At 43.8% G+C, this 16,909-nt stretch overlaps 1 protein-coding gene across 1 annotated transcript in view; it reads right to left on the reverse strand.

Annotated features, from left to right (window-relative positions):
• The window catches only part of Katnal2 (katanin catalytic subunit A1 like 2), a 52,769-nt gene extending 43,062 nt beyond the window's left edge, over positions 1 to 9,707 (reverse strand). Inside the window, exon 1 of the mRNA XM_026783376.1 lies at positions 9,571 to 9,707. Coding sequence (XP_026639177.1) covers positions 9,571 to 9,621 — 51 coding nt within the window. The 5' untranslated portion in view covers positions 9,622 to 9,707. The remainder of the gene's footprint in view (positions 1 to 9,570) is intronic.
• Positions 9,708 to 16,909: the final 7,202 nt, after the last annotated feature.

The raw sequence follows: 16,909 nt of genomic DNA on the forward strand, positions 1-16,909 counted from the left end.
TCAGGCACACACACAGAAAGAATATTGTATACATAATAAATAAATAAATATTAAAAAAAAAAGAACCCAGGCCACTGAGCAGAACAGAGTCAGGAAAGGGAAATTCCAGCATGATAAGGCCATCATCCAAGCTGGATGGATTTGTGCCTTTATTTGTAGTGCCAATGTGCACATTTAGTACTCTGGGATTACAAATTCTCCTGGTGTATTCTTTAAATATCTATCTACAATAGCACTTCTCCTAATTAAAAATAACCATCCCAGGGGCTAGAGAGATGGCTCAGCGGTTAAGAGCATTGCCTGCTCTTTCAAAGGTCCTGAGTTCAATTCCCAGCAACCACATGGTGACTCACAACCATCTGTAATGGGGTATGGTGCCCTCTTCTGGCTTGTAGGCATACACACAGACAGAATAGTGTAAACATATAAAAAAATAAAAATAAAAATAACCATCCTTATCTAAAGAGACCAAAAATAAGAAGTAGGTGGGGGGAGGGTAAATGGCCTCTATGTAGTCCAAATTATGTCATAAAATCTGTGTACATGGGCTGGTGATGTAGCTCAGTTAGCAGGGTCCTTGCTTAGCATACACAGAGAGCTGGACCCAAACCCAGCACTGCCTTAAACCTAAAACCGGATGAAACAACTGGATTACATGCTTGTAATCCCTGTAATTAAAAGACAGAATACAAGAGGGTCATAAAATCAAGATCATCCTCGGCTGCATGGGGAGTTCGAGGCTACTCTGGGCTACAGAAAACCCTGTGTCAAAATATCAATCTATATACAAACACTCATGACAGACATGACCTTCATAGCTTTCTAAAAACTAATGTTATAAAATAAAAGCATGCATATAATTAATTATTCAAAAAGCAGTAGTGCTTTATTCCTTTTTCATTTTGGAGCTATCACCCAGGCTGGCCTCAGACTTGCTAAGTGCTGCGGGATGACCTTGAACTCTGACACTCCTGTCTCCCAACCCCAAGAACTAGAACTACTGGCTGGAGCCACAAGCCCATTCCCTTTTCCCCTGTGGGCGACTTTCTATTGTAGTAAAATAGACATAAGTGTCTAGGGAAGAGGCACTGAGTACACCACTTCTCCACCGCCATCTTCAGGGTGCTCTCGCCTCCCTCAGCTGACACTGCCCATTAACCCCCAGCTCCCTGCCCCTATCCTCCCCAGCCTCCACAGCCACCATTCTGCCTTCTGTTCCTGTGACCCTGCCTCTCCTGGGTCCCTTACTGTCGGGGTCCGGGGCTAGCCTCTGTGGTCTACACCTTACACAGTAGAATCACTGCACAATAGCTGCCTTTTGGTGTTCGGTAAACTTGACTTAGCATAAGGTCTTCAAGGTTCACCCACCTTGTAGCATGTGTCAAACTTCCCTTCCTTCTAAATGCAAACGGAAGCTAGGGAGACGTCAGTAGGTGAAGAACTCAAACTGGTCATGATGTCTTATCACAGCAGCAGAAAAGTGACTGATACGCTTATAAATACCCAACAATGTCTTGTCACTCTCCTCACTGAGGAACACATCAGACAGTAAGGGGGTCTATTACACTCTTCTCCTGGCCCCATGGCCTCCCTCTAGGAACTCCTGAGGCAGTCAAGCTTAGCGAAGGCTTATAACCTAGAACTGCTCTTGGCTTGGGTTAGACACACACTCCTTTCCTAACAATGCCCCAAGCAATCTAGGACCCTCATTTGCATCAAGCTGCTTACACACTCTGCTCCTAACAATGCAATAGGTCACTCTCCTTTAGCAACTCCTTGATAATGCCCTTGTGCTGCTAAACGCATGCTGGAATTTATCTTGTTGACTATTTTATACATGTCCACAATTTATCTTGCTCATATGACCCCCATTTGTTTTCTTTTATTGGTAATTTTGAGACAGGCTCTTCTTCTGTAAAAAGCCTAGGCTAACCTTGTAATGATCTGTTCTGTCTCTTTAAGAGACAAGCCACACCCACTCCCTCCCCTGTCTGCTGACAGGCTGATCTTCAGCTTCCAGCTTGAGTTCCCTCTTTTCTATCTCCCTCTCAAAGAGGCAGTTTCTGCCTCTCCCCACTTCTCCCCTTCCCCCTTCTGTCTCTTCTCTCTCTCTCTCTCTCTCTCTCTCTCTCTCTCTCTCTTTCTCTCTCTCTCTCCCTCTCTCTCTGCTCTTCTTCTCTTCTCCCCTCCCTTCTATAGCCACTAAATAAATACCCAACCTCACTCTGCATGGCGTGCCTATCCAAGTCTCTGTCTCTTGCCCACCGCGTGTCTCCCTGCCCTGGACCAGCTACTGCTCGGGGACCTGCAGCCGTCCCTGCCTGGGACTGGCTGCTCTCAGGGCCTGCTGCCTGCCACCATATGGCCTGCTGCCACCCCTTGGGGACCTGCAGCATTTCTGCTGCCTGCTGCCACTGGGGATCCTGCAGCATTTTTAATAATCCATTACAAACCTGGAACTTGTTCTCTATCTCAGGTTGCTCTTGAACTCCTGACCCCCCTGCCTCTGCTTATGAGACCCAGCCACAATGCCTGACTCACAAAATTTTAAATTGATGGTATAAAGTCTGCCAGGCCTACAATATCTTCCTGTTCATCCCCTTCAAATTAGCATGGAAAATCATCTTCTGAATTAAAAACCAATAATGAACCACCAACAAATAGTCAATTGAAAGTATAAGTGAGGGTATGCCCCAGAGATGGACACAATTAGATGCTCAATTAATTTCTGTCTATGAACAAAAAGAAGTCCAGGAGTGAGCATCTAATGTAGGGGTCTTGTTTGCCTGTTTCAATGATCTGGCTGTTTACTTCCTCCTTTTCCTTTGTGGGCTATTGTGCCACAAAATGCTCCATTATCAGCTTCAAAATTGAATCCTATGATACTGTAGCCTGAGGAGAAGGAAGCATTGAATGTCATTCCCAGATTTAGACCCCAAAGATACATAGGAAATGCTACTATACGTATACCACATGCAGCATTAGCACTTTCAATTTCCTTTTACGGGTGCAGTGGAGATTAATTTGCATGAGCTTGTTTCAATCTCTGTAATAATATCTAAATTTTGCACTGAGTTTCCCATCTCAAAAACAAACAGTTAAGGACACATCTCTTCTTTCAAATGCTTTTTATTATAGTTCTAGTCTACAGCCCCCACATCAAATATTCAACTAAAAGCTTGAGTAGTTGTGCCCATAGGTTCTAATCTGTTTTTGTTTGTTTTCCAATTACTCCCTGATTCTGCCAAGAAACTTCCTAAATTTGAAAGGCTGCACACCCCAACGGAACACTAGAACTATGTTCTAGTTCTAAAACTGGAACTAGAATGTTCCAGAATCCAGGAAAGAGACTTATTGTATTTAATACAGAGCCAGAATTGACCTCTGCCACGTGAATATGGGTGCTGTGAATTGAACCCGGGATCTCTGGAAGAGCAGTCAGTGCTCTTAACTGCTGAGTCATCTCTCCAGCTCTGCCCGTTGTTGTTTTTAAGACAGGATCTCTCACTGAATCTGGAGCTTGTCAATTTGGCTACACTGACTGACCAACAAGGTTTAGGGAACCCACTGTCTCTGCCTGACCGGCTCTAGGATTATAGGCACCCACCACCACTTGCCTCTCTTTATATGAGTACTAGGGATCAAATTTGGGTCCTTACAGCAAGAGAGCTAACTCAGGGACCAGTACCACAGTTCAGAGTAGAAGGCTACACCAATGTTTTGAGATAAGGTTTCACTTTGTAGCCCCAGCTGACCTGGAACATTCTGCATAGATCAGGCTGGCCTTGAATTCACAAATATCTGCCAGCGCCAGGCGGTGGTGGCCCATGCCTTTAATCCCAGCACTCGGGAGGCAGAGGCAGGTGGACCTCTGTGAGTTCGAGGCCAGCCTGGTCTACAAGAGCTAGTTCCAGGACAGGAACCAAAAAGCTACAGAGAAACCCTATCTCGAAAAAAAAAAAAAAAAAATCTGCCAGCCTCTGCCTCCCAGGTGCTAGGGTTACCAGGTGCGTGCCACTATGCCCAGCCACAAACCAGTTTTTAAAAGTCCTTTTAAGATATATCTGGGTAGGGCTGGAGATGTGGCTCATAAGTTATGAACACTTACAGCTTTTCCAGAGGACCTGAGGTCCCAGCACCCTGACTGGGTGACTAGCAACTACCTAGAACAAAAGCTATTGGGGTCCTATGCCTCTGCAGGCATCTGCACACACAGCAGACACACATACATATAGATAAGAGTAAAATCAGGGCTGGAGCTGTGGCTCCATGGGTGAGAGCGTGCACCGCTCTAACAGAGGACCTTAGTTCAGTTCCCAGCGCCAACAGTCGCTTAAGTCCCACTCCATGGGATCTTAGGACTCCACGGATACTCAAACCTGCCCACACTCACACACATTTATACACATAACAAAAAATAAAATAAAATATAAAAAAGGTTATATCTGGGTGATGAGATTTTTATTTCTTGGTGGTTAGAAGTAAAACCCAGCCACACACTGTGGTTCGTGGCAGTAATTCCAGTACGTGGAAGGCAGAGGAAGGAGGATCATTCAAAGTTAGAGAACAGCAAGATCTACAGAGTGAGTTTGATTGTAAAAATCCTATCTGACCTCTCCCCCTACCCCCCCCAAATAAGTTATTTGTGCCAAAGAAGGACAGTAAGGATGTTTTTAATACAAAACCTGGATATTCACAGTGAAGGTAATACATGAGTACAGCATGATGTTGGTAAAGTGTTCCGGGTTCTCTAAGTCTCCCTTTCTTAGTCCAGGTTTACAAGTAGAATGTGGTTTAACAACAGCACTTTATCTATTTATGTTCTGGGTTTTTATTTTGTTTGGTTTGTTTTAAAACATGGTCTAGCTACAAATAGGCCATGCTGGCCTGGAACTTACTATATGTAGCCTAGGCTACCCTGGAACTTACTATATGTAACCTAGGCTACCCTTGAACTCTCAGCAGCCCTCCTGCCTCTGCCTCCAGGGTGCTGGGATCACAGCTGTGCATCCCAGCGTGCAGCTTTTAAAGCCACAGAGTCTTGGAAGATGTCCACAACGCTGCAGCAGTGGTCAGCGTTGAAGTAGTTAATCTTCCTTGTGTAAGGACGGAGCAGAGCATAAAGCATGAGTTACTTACAATTCAGCCTAGCTTTATGGTGATTTAGAATTGTTTAATTAGTATTTAGAACTGAACATTGTTTATAGCTATTGGTATTTCAATAGATGCTCAAATGTTTTAACATTTAAAGTTTAATAAGCCTCAGTTCTTTGAAGGAAAACACTAAGGTAATTAGATTTTCAATTACTTGTTTTTTAGGGATCTATGCAATTAATAAAAGTTAAGGCATTTAACACTCATTTTAAAAGTTAGTCAACTGCTTAATCAATTAGCTAAACAGATATTAAATAAATTTTAATACAAAAGGCTTACTTTAGGCAAAGCAGAAACCTCTTAAAAAGTACATGAGAAAGAAGAGATAGCCCTAGGAGAAGGGCCTCTTCCAATCAGCTGAGATTGAGTGAGAAAAAGGAAGACTGGCTTTGCGTCCCAGTCATCTTGAGTGTACACATGAATATGTGTACACAAGGCTTTCCAAAAACCATTCCTGGACGTTAGTCCAGTCATTATTTGTTTCTAATCATGTGTTCACATTTAAACCACCTATGCTATTGCTCATTACAACCTGCCTGGTCTCAGAGCATTTTAGAGGTTCTTATATTCAATTTGGAAAGAAATAAAAAAAAAAAAAAAACTGGCAGAGGTACACAAATTGGATGCAATCTTATTTTAGTTTCTTTCTTCTTTTTTGAGACAAGGTCCCATTCAGGTACCTCAGGCTGACATCAAACTCGCTGTGTAGCTAAAGATGACCCTGAATGCCTATCTAAGATTACAAGCATCCACCGTCGTACCCAGCCCATGTTGTGCTGGAGATGCATGCTACGAAGACACTCTATCAACTGAGTTAGATCCCTAGCCCCTGCATATAGCCTAATTTTAATGAAACACTAAATTTAAAATACTGTAAGAGAAAATCTGCACCCAAAGACACCAATTGCATCAGTATTTCATAGAATCTTGTGATACAAACCTGTATTTATCAGCGTTCTCCAAAGGATCAAACCTATAAGATACATATATGCTTGCACACACAGACACAGACACTTTGGGATGGAGGGTGGGGCATCACTTGGTGTCCTGGGGTGAACTGGCTCCACGACCCCCTTCAGATGGCAGAACCTGTGCATCTCCAATGTCTTATGTAAAATGTAACAGTGCTTGCACATAACCCGGGCACATTCCATAGACCTAGAGTCATCTCTAGATTACTCATCCATTAGAAATTCTTCCTAAACCGGGCGGTGGTGGGGCACGCCTTTAATCCCAGCACTCGGGAGGCAGAGGCAGGAGGATCTCTGTGAGTTCGAGGCCAGCCTGGTCTACAAAGGGAGTTCCAGGACAGGCTCCAAAGCTACAGAGAAACCCTGTCTCGAAAAACCAAAAAAAAAAAAAGAAAAAAGAAAGAAAGAAAAAGAAAAAGAAATTCTTCCTAAAGGAAGGGAGAGGAAGGGGAGGAGTGAGAAGAGAAAAGTGTCTTAAACTATGCTACATTATTTTTCAGTACTGAGGGCATGGATTCCTTTGTTTAAATACCATGGCAAATCTGAGAACATCCTGGGCCACACAAGACATTTATCTTAAAGGAAACATTCTGGAAATCCTAATACAGCATCTGAATTAGTGGGCCGAAAATCCCGTGGACAGCCAGTTCTCTTTATAATGAATTAATTCCCCTGGCACCTTCTCCAGCTTTATCTTCTCCCTCCTCGGGACCCCTAAGCAGAACAATCCTGACAATCCTGACCAGTTTACCCCTGAGCTCATCTAAACACTGCTTTAGCGCCATCTAGGGCCTAAAACAAAACAACAAAATAAACAAACAAAAAGACTAGGATCTTTGTCTTTAAGCTTGAGAAAATTCGTTTTTGAAAGTATATTACATACAGACAACAGGTAATACATTAATCACAATGTGCAAACTCTATGCAGTTTGGAAATATGTCTGATCAGGAAGAAGGCATCTGCTGCTGCCGGAGACGCAGCAGAAGGAAGTGAGGACGAACCCTGTGACAGACGGTTCTCTGTCTCACTGTAGTGCTCTGTACGTTCCGTCAAAGTTTGGGTTTGCTTTTCCAAGTGAAATGGAAAGTCATTAAAAGGATCCCATCAACAGAGTAACACTCAATGAAGACTGGGGAGAGGCAAACCCAACAGAGAAAAGATAAAAGGCTACCGAAATGGGGAAGTCGTGAGGGCTCCCTGGGCATCAGAACGGGGGTGGTGACAGGAACTATTAAAGATACGTTACAGAGGTAGAATAAAGAATATTTGGTGATGTTTTTCCCTCTATAAGTGAAACTGTGGGTGACTGGGATTCTGATTAGGATAACTGGGTGTATTTTGCGGCACGATCTTAGAGTCGGGAAGATGGAAAAGATGGATAAGGGAGGGTGTAAGTCAGCTATTGAACAAGTGGAGACACCTAGCCTACCCCACTGGCTGTATCAAGAACTCAGCATCACTTCTCTGAGCAGCATCTTTCTAAGACACGGGTCCACTGAGCAGAGTGCTTTCGAAGCAGTTTGGCGTGTGCGTAGGACGCCAGTTTCACAAGCCCCATCTCGGTTTGTTTCGGCAAGTCCCGTTGAAGCCCTAGAATCGGCTTTATCGTGAGGTGGTGCTTCTGATTCTGACGCAGGTAGTTCAGGCTCAGTGTGAAGTGGGTTTAAACTTCCAAGGGCAGTTGACTCTTTCTAGAACTTGCCCAACAAAAGGATGTGTGTTTTGTGTGTGTGGTATTATCAGCACTTCAAAAGGTAGAAAAGCTGAAGAGATGGTTCAGTGGTTAAGAACACTGACTGCCAGAGGAGTCAAGATGTCACACACTCTCACACACACACACACACACACACACACACACACAAAACCAACTAACCTGGACTCATAGGGACTCACGAGACTAAATCAACAGCCATGGAGTGCATGGGACTGTGCAGGCCCTCTGCATATATGTGACAGTGGTGTGGCGTGGTCTTCTACTGGGATTCCTAGCAGTGGGAATAGGAGCTGTATCAGACTCTCTTGCTGGCTCTTGGGACCCTATTCCTCATACTGAGTTGCCTTGCCCAGACTTAATAGAAAGGGGTGTGTGTGTGTGTGTGTGTGTGTGTGTGTGTGCCTAGTCTTATATGCCATATTTGGCTGATATGCATGGGAGGCCTGCCCTATCTCAATTGAAATACAGGAGTGGATAGGGGAGGGGGCAGAGGGAAAGTGGGAGGGAGGGAGGGACTGGGAATAGAGGAAGGAGGGGAAACCTGGTAAAAAATAACGACAATAATTTGAAGAAGAGCAACAGTGGCTCTGCTCTTCCAGAGGATTTGGGTTCAATTTCCAGCACAGCTAACAATCGTCTGTAACTCCACTCTCTGGGGCTCCAGTGCACTCTTCCGGCCTCTGCAGGCACCGAACACAGGTGGTGCACAAACACAAAATATTCATATCCAAAAATAACAAATATCTTTTTAAGGTAAAAAGACTCTAGAGCAATGATTCATAGCCTCAGCTACACAATGGAGTGGTCACCTGTGGAGCTTTAAAAGCTATCAATAAAAAGGACCCATCCTGACTCCCGGAGCTGGCGCCAGATGTCCCTGTTTTCTTAACTTTAATTTTATTCATCTTGTCCCGGCACCCGCAGCACCGCCCCCCCCCGCCCAGACCCCCCAGTACCCACTATTGTTTTCACGCCCGGTGCCTGCATTTACGGTAAGCTTTCAATTCATGTTCATTCTTGTGGAAATATTGCTGGTGGTAGCAGACGACCCAGACCACAGGAAACCATGGGAAGTTTTGTAAATTCACAAAACCCTCGTGTGAATAGGATCACAGCCAATTCTCCTACTTCACAAGGAGACCCCGAAGGGGGTTGGGAGCAGCGAATTAGTGCCTCTGAGCTCTAAGAGCCTTGGTAATGACAACTGAGCGCCCAAACCTAGAATTCTACCTTCAGGTCAATGCTTTTTTTTTTTTTCCTTTTGGCGGAGGAGGCGCTTTCAAATGTCATTGTGTTGTTATTATTTTTCTGTTTTGTTTTTGGGACGGGGTCTCACTAAGCATCCTCTCTGGCTGAACTGCACTAGTTAAAAGACTACTAGCCTGTTTCTTCCTCCAGGGCGCTAACGTTAAAAGCGTGCATCTCGACGCCCAGCCTAACAGTCTCTTTTTGCGCAGGTCCAAACCCACATCCACAAGCAGCCTAACCTGGCCCTTAAAATTCAGTTTCCGTAACAACAAACCGACCCGGTTCGATCCTAGATTTATCCTGCCGGGCTCATTACTTCAAACCCAGCCTCCTTCAACAGGGGAAACTAGAGCCACTGCGCTTGCGCCACTTGGGCAGCCGCCTCTGTCACCATAGCAACCGAAGACTCGCGAATCTGCCTGTTGCAACAAGAGTTTCTGGCACGATCCTAGGTCTTGCTTTTTTGGGAAAGCTTTCCTTACCGCTTCCCGCGCCTGGTGTGTGAGTTTGAGAGTCTGATAAGAAAGCTCCATTAGACACTGAGTCAGGGCCCACGAGGAGTGAAGAGAAGCCCGCCACCAGCGGAACCGGGTCTAAGGGCAGCAGCTGGAAATCCGACGCTCAACCAGCCCGCCCCCTTCGGGATTGGCCAGGACCCAGACGTCCCAGCCAATCACCGGCCTCAGACGGATTCTTTAACGAGTCAGTCAAGGTTACAGGAAACGTTTGATCCAGAGCGTTTGCGCGAGCCCAGTCAATCAAGACACTGAGAGGTTGTGATTGGTAGAGAACGGGGGCGGGCGTTGTGATTGTTTGGGTTCTCCCAATTCGCACTTGCCCTTGGTCTGGGCAGCTGTTGAGGCTGTTGTGGCCCAATGGCTAGGTTTTGACACAGGCCTCCGCTTCAAAGGGTAAAGATTAGGGAGTTCCCCCAGCTTTTCTTTGAAATCCTGCCTCAGGCTGGAAGGCTGCCAATACAAAGGCTTTCAGGAATACAACCGCGCACCAAGCTTTTTGCTCTCCGTCTTTGCATCAGCCCGAGATCCGTAGGAGTGGACACACGTGGGCTCTGGGATTTTTCTCCCTCCGTTTTCTTAATATATTAACTCATTTATGGCCTCATTGTCTTCCTCTTTTTCCTTTCTTTCCCCCATCCCCACCTCTCCAAGCTAATACAGTAGAACATTTTTTAAAAGATTTTATTTGCCGGAGGGTGCCCACGCATGCCAGAAGAGGGCATCTGATCCCCTGGAGTTTCCCTTCTTTGTTATTTCCTGCCTTCTTTGTCCATTCTCTCTCATTCAGATATAAAGTACTCAAGTGTCCTCAATCTTAAAAAAAACAAACAAAAAACAGCTTGCCTTCTTAACTGTTGAATGAGTCGCCTCTCAGTCACTATGAACATTCTGGAATAACTAGTCTTTTTTTCTAAATTACTTCATCTCCCACACACTTCTCAACACATTCTACCCCTGAAATTTTTTTTAATTCTTTCCTATTTGTAAAATTCAATAACAAATGATTTTATACTCTTATCTTTTGGGGGGAGTTGGGATCGGGAGACAGGCTCTCACGTGTGGCAGTCCTTCTGTCTCAACCTCCTGAATGCTGGTATTACAGGCATTAGCAACCACACCCAGCCTTCTTGTTCAAATTTGTCATTGTTTAAAGCTGTGCCCATGTCCATTATGTTAGAAGTACTAACATCTCCAAGCACTATGTGACTTGGAGTCCTACCACATTTTATTGTGCAGTGCTTTGTTGCCCTATGGAGCAACCGTGTTTTTAAAGCATTCATTTTTAGTTATGTAAGTGTATGTATCTGTCTGTGAGTGTGTCAAAGATGTCAAATCCCCTGAAACCAGTTACAGGTAATTGTGAGCTGGTGCTGTGAGAGCTGAAATTAACCTCTGGTCCCCAGCAAGAGCAGTGTGTGTTGTTAATCACTACACCATCTCTTCAGCCCTGCTTTTAAAAATTGAAGATGTGTGGCATCCCTACAGCTAGGAAACTATTGGTCCCATTTCCCCCAGCATCTGCTATATTCATGCCACATTTCATAATTATCATGACACTTATCTTTTTCTCTTTATTATATATCTGTTATGATGACCTGTGACTAATGGTCTGTGATGTTACTATTATAATTGCTTGGAGGTGATCTCCGACTGTACCCATAGAAGATAATGAACTAAATTGGTATGTGGTACGTGCACTGATACTGTCCCCTACTAATTGGCCTATGGATTCCTAGATACACAATGATATTAAAGCCAAGCCAATTAACAAGCTACAATGGCCTCTAACTGTCCAAGAGACAGAAGGCTGTAATGATTAAATGAGGAAGATGTGTCAAAAGCCAAAATGGGCTGGGTCTTCTAGCTCAGTAATAGAACATTAGCCCAGCTTCTGTGAAAGCCCTGAATCCAATCCCCAGTAGAACTAAACAAATGAATTAACAAATGAGGACAAGATTGGCTTTTAAAAGGTAGAGCTTTTATACAGGCTAGCCAAGTTGTAAATGAAAAGGGGAAGCTTCTGTAGAAAACTGAAAGTGTTACTTGGCAGCTCACTTCCTGAAAACACGGAGGCTCAGGGATTAACTTGTGCTGTTACAGAGGACCTAGGTTCTGTTTCCAGCACACACGTTCACAACTGTTCATAGTTCCATTTCCAGAGGTTGATAGGCCCTCTTCTGGTCTCCACGGGCACTAGCATGCATGTGGTGTACAAACATATATGCAGGCAAAGCATTCATACATGTAAAATTAAAATAAATATTGTTTAAAAGTTTCCTGTGTTCCTAGAAAGAATTTCCAGGGAAGCAAAAGCCTGATGTAAAAGCCGAAGCAAGTTGTCTAGAAAATGAAGCTAAGATTCTTGATAAAGGTGGTTATATAAACAAATTATCAGGCTGGGATATAGCTCAGTTACTAGAGCCTTTGTCTAGTAAGTAAGAAGCTGGGTTCAATTCACAGAGCTGAATAAACCAGGCCCGGTAGTGCATGCTCATATTCCTGCACTCAGGGGGCTGAAACAGAAATTCAAGGTCACTTTTGCTTACACAGAGAGGTAGTGTCTAAAACAGTCTATGTGAGACCCTGTCTTAAACAAACAACAAAGTGATTCTCAGTGCAGATGAAGCAAACTTTTATTGGGAAAGTGTAATGAGCATGGAAACAGATCCCTCTGAATGAGTAAAAAAAAGGGGAATCTATAGTGTAGGTAAAATAGGAAATCTATAGTGTAAGTATAATATAGAAAATAGAAAATTAAGTAAGAAAACTGTGTGAAGTAGAAAATTTTTAAGGAGAAATATTAAGAGAACATTTTGTCCACTTAGAGGCTTCCACACCCATCTGGCCCTGCCAGATGGGAAGGCTGCATCCAGTAACTTTGGTAACAAAAGTAATCTTGCCACACGAGAAGGACCCCACCCTTCTGTGTCCAGTCGATATCAATAGCCTAGGACAGAGAATGTCAGGTTGTATTTACACTCAAGTATGGAACTTTGTAAATCTGAGATTGGTGCATTAATGATAATTAGAAGAGCACAGATGTATCAATGTGTGTGTTTAGTGTGCGAAATGCTAAGAGATATTTTATGGATAATTGGTAAGATTAGAAAATGTTAATTGATAAGTTGTATTAACGTTAAGAAGTGTTTTATGGATAACTGATAAGCCGAATGGAGGTGAGGAATTGGTTTTATGTATTAGGATTAGTGGGATTAATAATTATGACATTGAATTGTTTGTGTGTTGCCTATCACGGTCCTCCCATGCGTACTAAGAGTGTGAACCCCCTTAATGCATTGGATATAGAAGCCACTAATAAAGAATCATTATAAAGACAATTCTCTTGCTTGGTCTGGTTACTCATCGCTCTCTGGGGAGAATGGCACTGAGTCCTCATAGCACTGCTCGCAAAAGAAACTTCAGCTGAGAAAAGTCACAGTGATTCAAGTGGCTAGAGCCAAGAGCTCGTGACAGAAAGGATGCCATCCAGGACTTCAGTGTGTGGACAGAAGGCAATGCCTAGCCTCAAACTTCAAAGGACAGGCTGCCGCTCCTCTTGGGGCTAAGGACTGGCGACTAAAGGAGAAAGCAATGTTTATTTCCCACTCAAAACCTCCTAGGGCCTTCATCATTTTCTTAAATCTCTGTGCTCTGTAATTGGAATAACAAAGCTTGGATAGCTGTACCTCTGGTTACAATATGGTCTACTCCGTATTTTAAGCACTTTTCAGAACTACTGATCAGAAGAAAAAGGTCTCTTTGAAATAATATTTTTCATTGATAATTCCTGTGGTGGCCCAAGTGCTCCAATGGAGACCTATCAGTAATTTAATTTTTTTTGTTTTGTTTTGTTTTTCGAGACAGGGTTTCTCTGTGGTTTTTGGAGCCTGTCCTGGAACTATCTCTTGTAGACCAGGCTGGTCTCGAACTCACAGAGATCCGCCTGCCTCTGCCTCCCGAGTGCTGGGATTAAAGGCGTGCGCCACCACCGCCCGACAGTAATTTAATTTTCAAGTTATATTTAGGAAATACATAAAGTTCTTGTGGCATAGACAGTGATTGATTCCATAGCATTTTTTTCCTGAGGATCCAGGCAAAGTAAAATGAAACACACGGAGATCTGCTATTCTAGAAACCACCAATAGCACTCATGAGTTGGCTGTGGTGGCCCATGCCTGCTGTCTGAAGACTCAGAAGGCTGAACCTGGAGCACCTCCTTGAGTTCGAATTCAGCCTAGATTGTGATGATTTTTTTTTTATGTGCTCTAACAAATAAAGTTTGCCTGAAGATCAGAGGGTGGAGCTAGCCACTAGACAACCATAGAGGCCACGCGATGGTGGCTCACACTTTCCATCCCAGCATTTGGGATCTCGTGCCTTTGCTCCCAGTACTTGAAAAGCATATACTTTTAATCCCAACACTAGGGAAGTGGAGAAAGGAATATAAGGGTGGGTGGAGACAGGATCTCAGGTAAATTCAGTCAGAGGATTCGTAGAGACAGGATCTTGGCCATTCGTTTTGAGGATTCAATAGAGTTAAAAAGTCTCTCTAGTAGATGGCTCCTTTACTTCTCTGATATTTCAGCATTTACCTGGATATCTGACTCCGAGTTTTTATTATAAAGACCAATTAGAATTCATGCCCCCTCAGAAGCCTCTTCAGTTGTTTTCCTTCCTTTTCAATTTACTACTTGTGTTGTCTGGAAAGGCTTGGAACACAAAAGGTCACAAAAGATGGCCTCAGTCTCAGTGTTCTGCCTCAAGTGTGCAACTCTGCCGAGCATTAGTATTGCAGCCATGTGCAAGCATGACCTGGCTCCGGAGAAGGTTCATTTGCTTCTTCCTCCCTCTCCCATTGCCCTTCTCCCACACCCCTCCTCCTCACCTCCCCCCAACCCGCTCTGGAGACTTACCCTTTGCACTTGCACTGTGGTCTAGTGCAGCATGAATTCTAATTGGTCTGGATTTCTCTCTTTCTCTAGAGCTCTCCTCAGTGCCATGTGTGCACACGTGTTTGTCCACCATGTGGCTACCCACCCAGTCAGGTTAACTCGAACTCTGAGGCTTTTTTTTTTTTTTTAACTCTTCCTTGTCTCCCTTCTCTGGGCTGCTTGTACAACCTGGGGTTTTTCTTTCTTCTTTTCCTATTTCAAGACAGGGTTTCTTTTCTCTGTGTAGCAGAAAGAAGAGAGAGAGAGGAGTATATGTTAGTAGAACAAACGACTGTGGTTATTTGGATTATTATGCCAGAAAGTATTGAACAACACAATTCAAAAAGGGTTGTGACCAGAGCAGTTTCAACAGCTGTTCCTGTCACTCAGAAGTGTCCTGCCATTAGCATGACTCACTTTAAATCCTCTTCAGCAGTGTAACACTCAGCTCAAACTTAGAAGACATGGAATGTTTCTCTCCAGCTAACAGATGGATCAGCCCTGGCTATAGTGTATGACCTCATAATAGAAATAGGTCTGCAAGAGCCTACTGGAGGAAGAGCAACCCTGATGAGTCCCCTCAAACCTAAAAGTATCTGGCACTAATGCTTGGAAATGCCTAAGCATAGTTCTCCGTGGATCTTAGCCACCGTTAGTATCTGTAGATTCCCTTGTTATATTCAGCCTTTGTGTTTTATTAGATCATGTTTACTACAGAAATGACCTCCCTTCTCCCACTGTCTCCCCTCCTTCCCTCTTACATTTTGAGTTCCAGATGAAACTCATGCCTTATGTCTTCTCTCCTTTAAGTGAAAATAGCATCCATTTATCCATTAATTTAAAAAAGATTTGTTTCGGCCGGGCGGTGGTGGCGCACACCTTTAATCCCAGCACTCAGGAGGCAGAGGCAGGCGGATCTTTGTGAGTTCGAGTCCAGCCTGGTCTACAAGAGCTAGTGCCAGGACAGGCTCCAAAGCTACAGAGAAACCCTGTCTTGAAAAAAAAAAAAAGATTTGTTTCATACTTGTTATGAATCAATGTTCTTGGCAAAGGGACTCAGACAAAGCTTCCTTCATGAAACTTATTTTTTAGCAGGGACCAGATGCTAGGACTATTACCCCTATAATCCATGAGTTAATATGACTTAAGATAGTGGTTTGTTTCATAAAGAAAATTAAGCAGTGGAAGAAGACAGATAATAACACAGAGTGAAGAGGACAATGGAACTTTGAACTAAAGGACTGTGGTAGAGAATTAGAGTCTCCTTTTCAGACTGATGTATTTTATTCTTGTTTTTTATTTATTTATTTTTGCTTTTTCGAGACAGGGTTTCTCTGTGTAACAGCCCTGACTGTCCTGGAACTCACTCTGTATACCAGTCTGGCATTGAATTCACAGAAATCTGCCTGCCTCTGCTTCCCGAGTGCTGGGATTAAAGGCATGGGTCACCATGGCTAAGCAGCTGATGAAGTTTTAAATAAGGGTATGCTGGATGTAATTTACTGATAGACTACTGTTCTGGCTACTGAGAATGAGTTTGGTGGATCAAGGTAGAGAACAAGCAGAGAGTAAGCATGGATGGTAGCTCATGACTGCAAACCCAGAATTCAGGAGACAAAAGCAGGAAAACTGTCAGTCTTGAGGTCGCCTGGGCTAAACAGTTAAACTCTACAACAAAAAGAGGGAGGGATTGTTGTAGGGAGAGGCTACTTGTTTGTCCTGGCTGTCCGGCTAGCTTAGCCCCAATATAACCACACAGAAATTGTATTAACTAAAACACTGCTTGGCCCATTTGCTCTAGCCTCTTATCGGCTAACTCTCACATCTTGATTTAACCCATTTCTACTAATCTGTATATCATCGCATGGCAGTGGCTTACTGGGAAAGATTCAGCATGTCTGACTCTGGTGGCTCCATGGCAGCTCTCTCTCTCACTCTGCTTTTTTCCTCCCAGCATTCAATCCTGTTTTCCCCACCTACCTAAGTTCTGCACTACCAAAAGCCCAAGGCAGTTTCTTTATTCATTAACCAATGAAAGAAACACACAAACAGAAGGACCTCCTACACTAAGGGATGGCAAGAGAGGCTAGAGAGATGGTTCAGCAGTTAAGAATGCTTACTGCTGTTGCAGAGAATCCTGGTTCAGCTCCCATATGGTGGTTCACAACCACCTGCAACTCCAGTTCTAGGGCATCTGATATTCTTCTCTGGGCTTCTGCATGTACGTGGTGCACACTGACTCACAGATACACATGCACACGTGCACACACACAATAAATAGATAAAAATCAAATAAATCTAAACAAACAAATCAAGGTAAGAGGTAGACATAGTCGTGTATACCTTTAGTTTTGACACTCAAGAGGCAGAAG

Source organism: Microtus ochrogaster, chromosome 18 (assembly GCF_000317375.1).
Source record: "Microtus ochrogaster isolate Prairie Vole_2 chromosome 18, MicOch1.0, whole genome shotgun sequence".
Taxonomy (NCBI): domain Eukaryota; kingdom Metazoa; phylum Chordata; class Mammalia; order Rodentia; family Cricetidae; genus Microtus; species Microtus ochrogaster.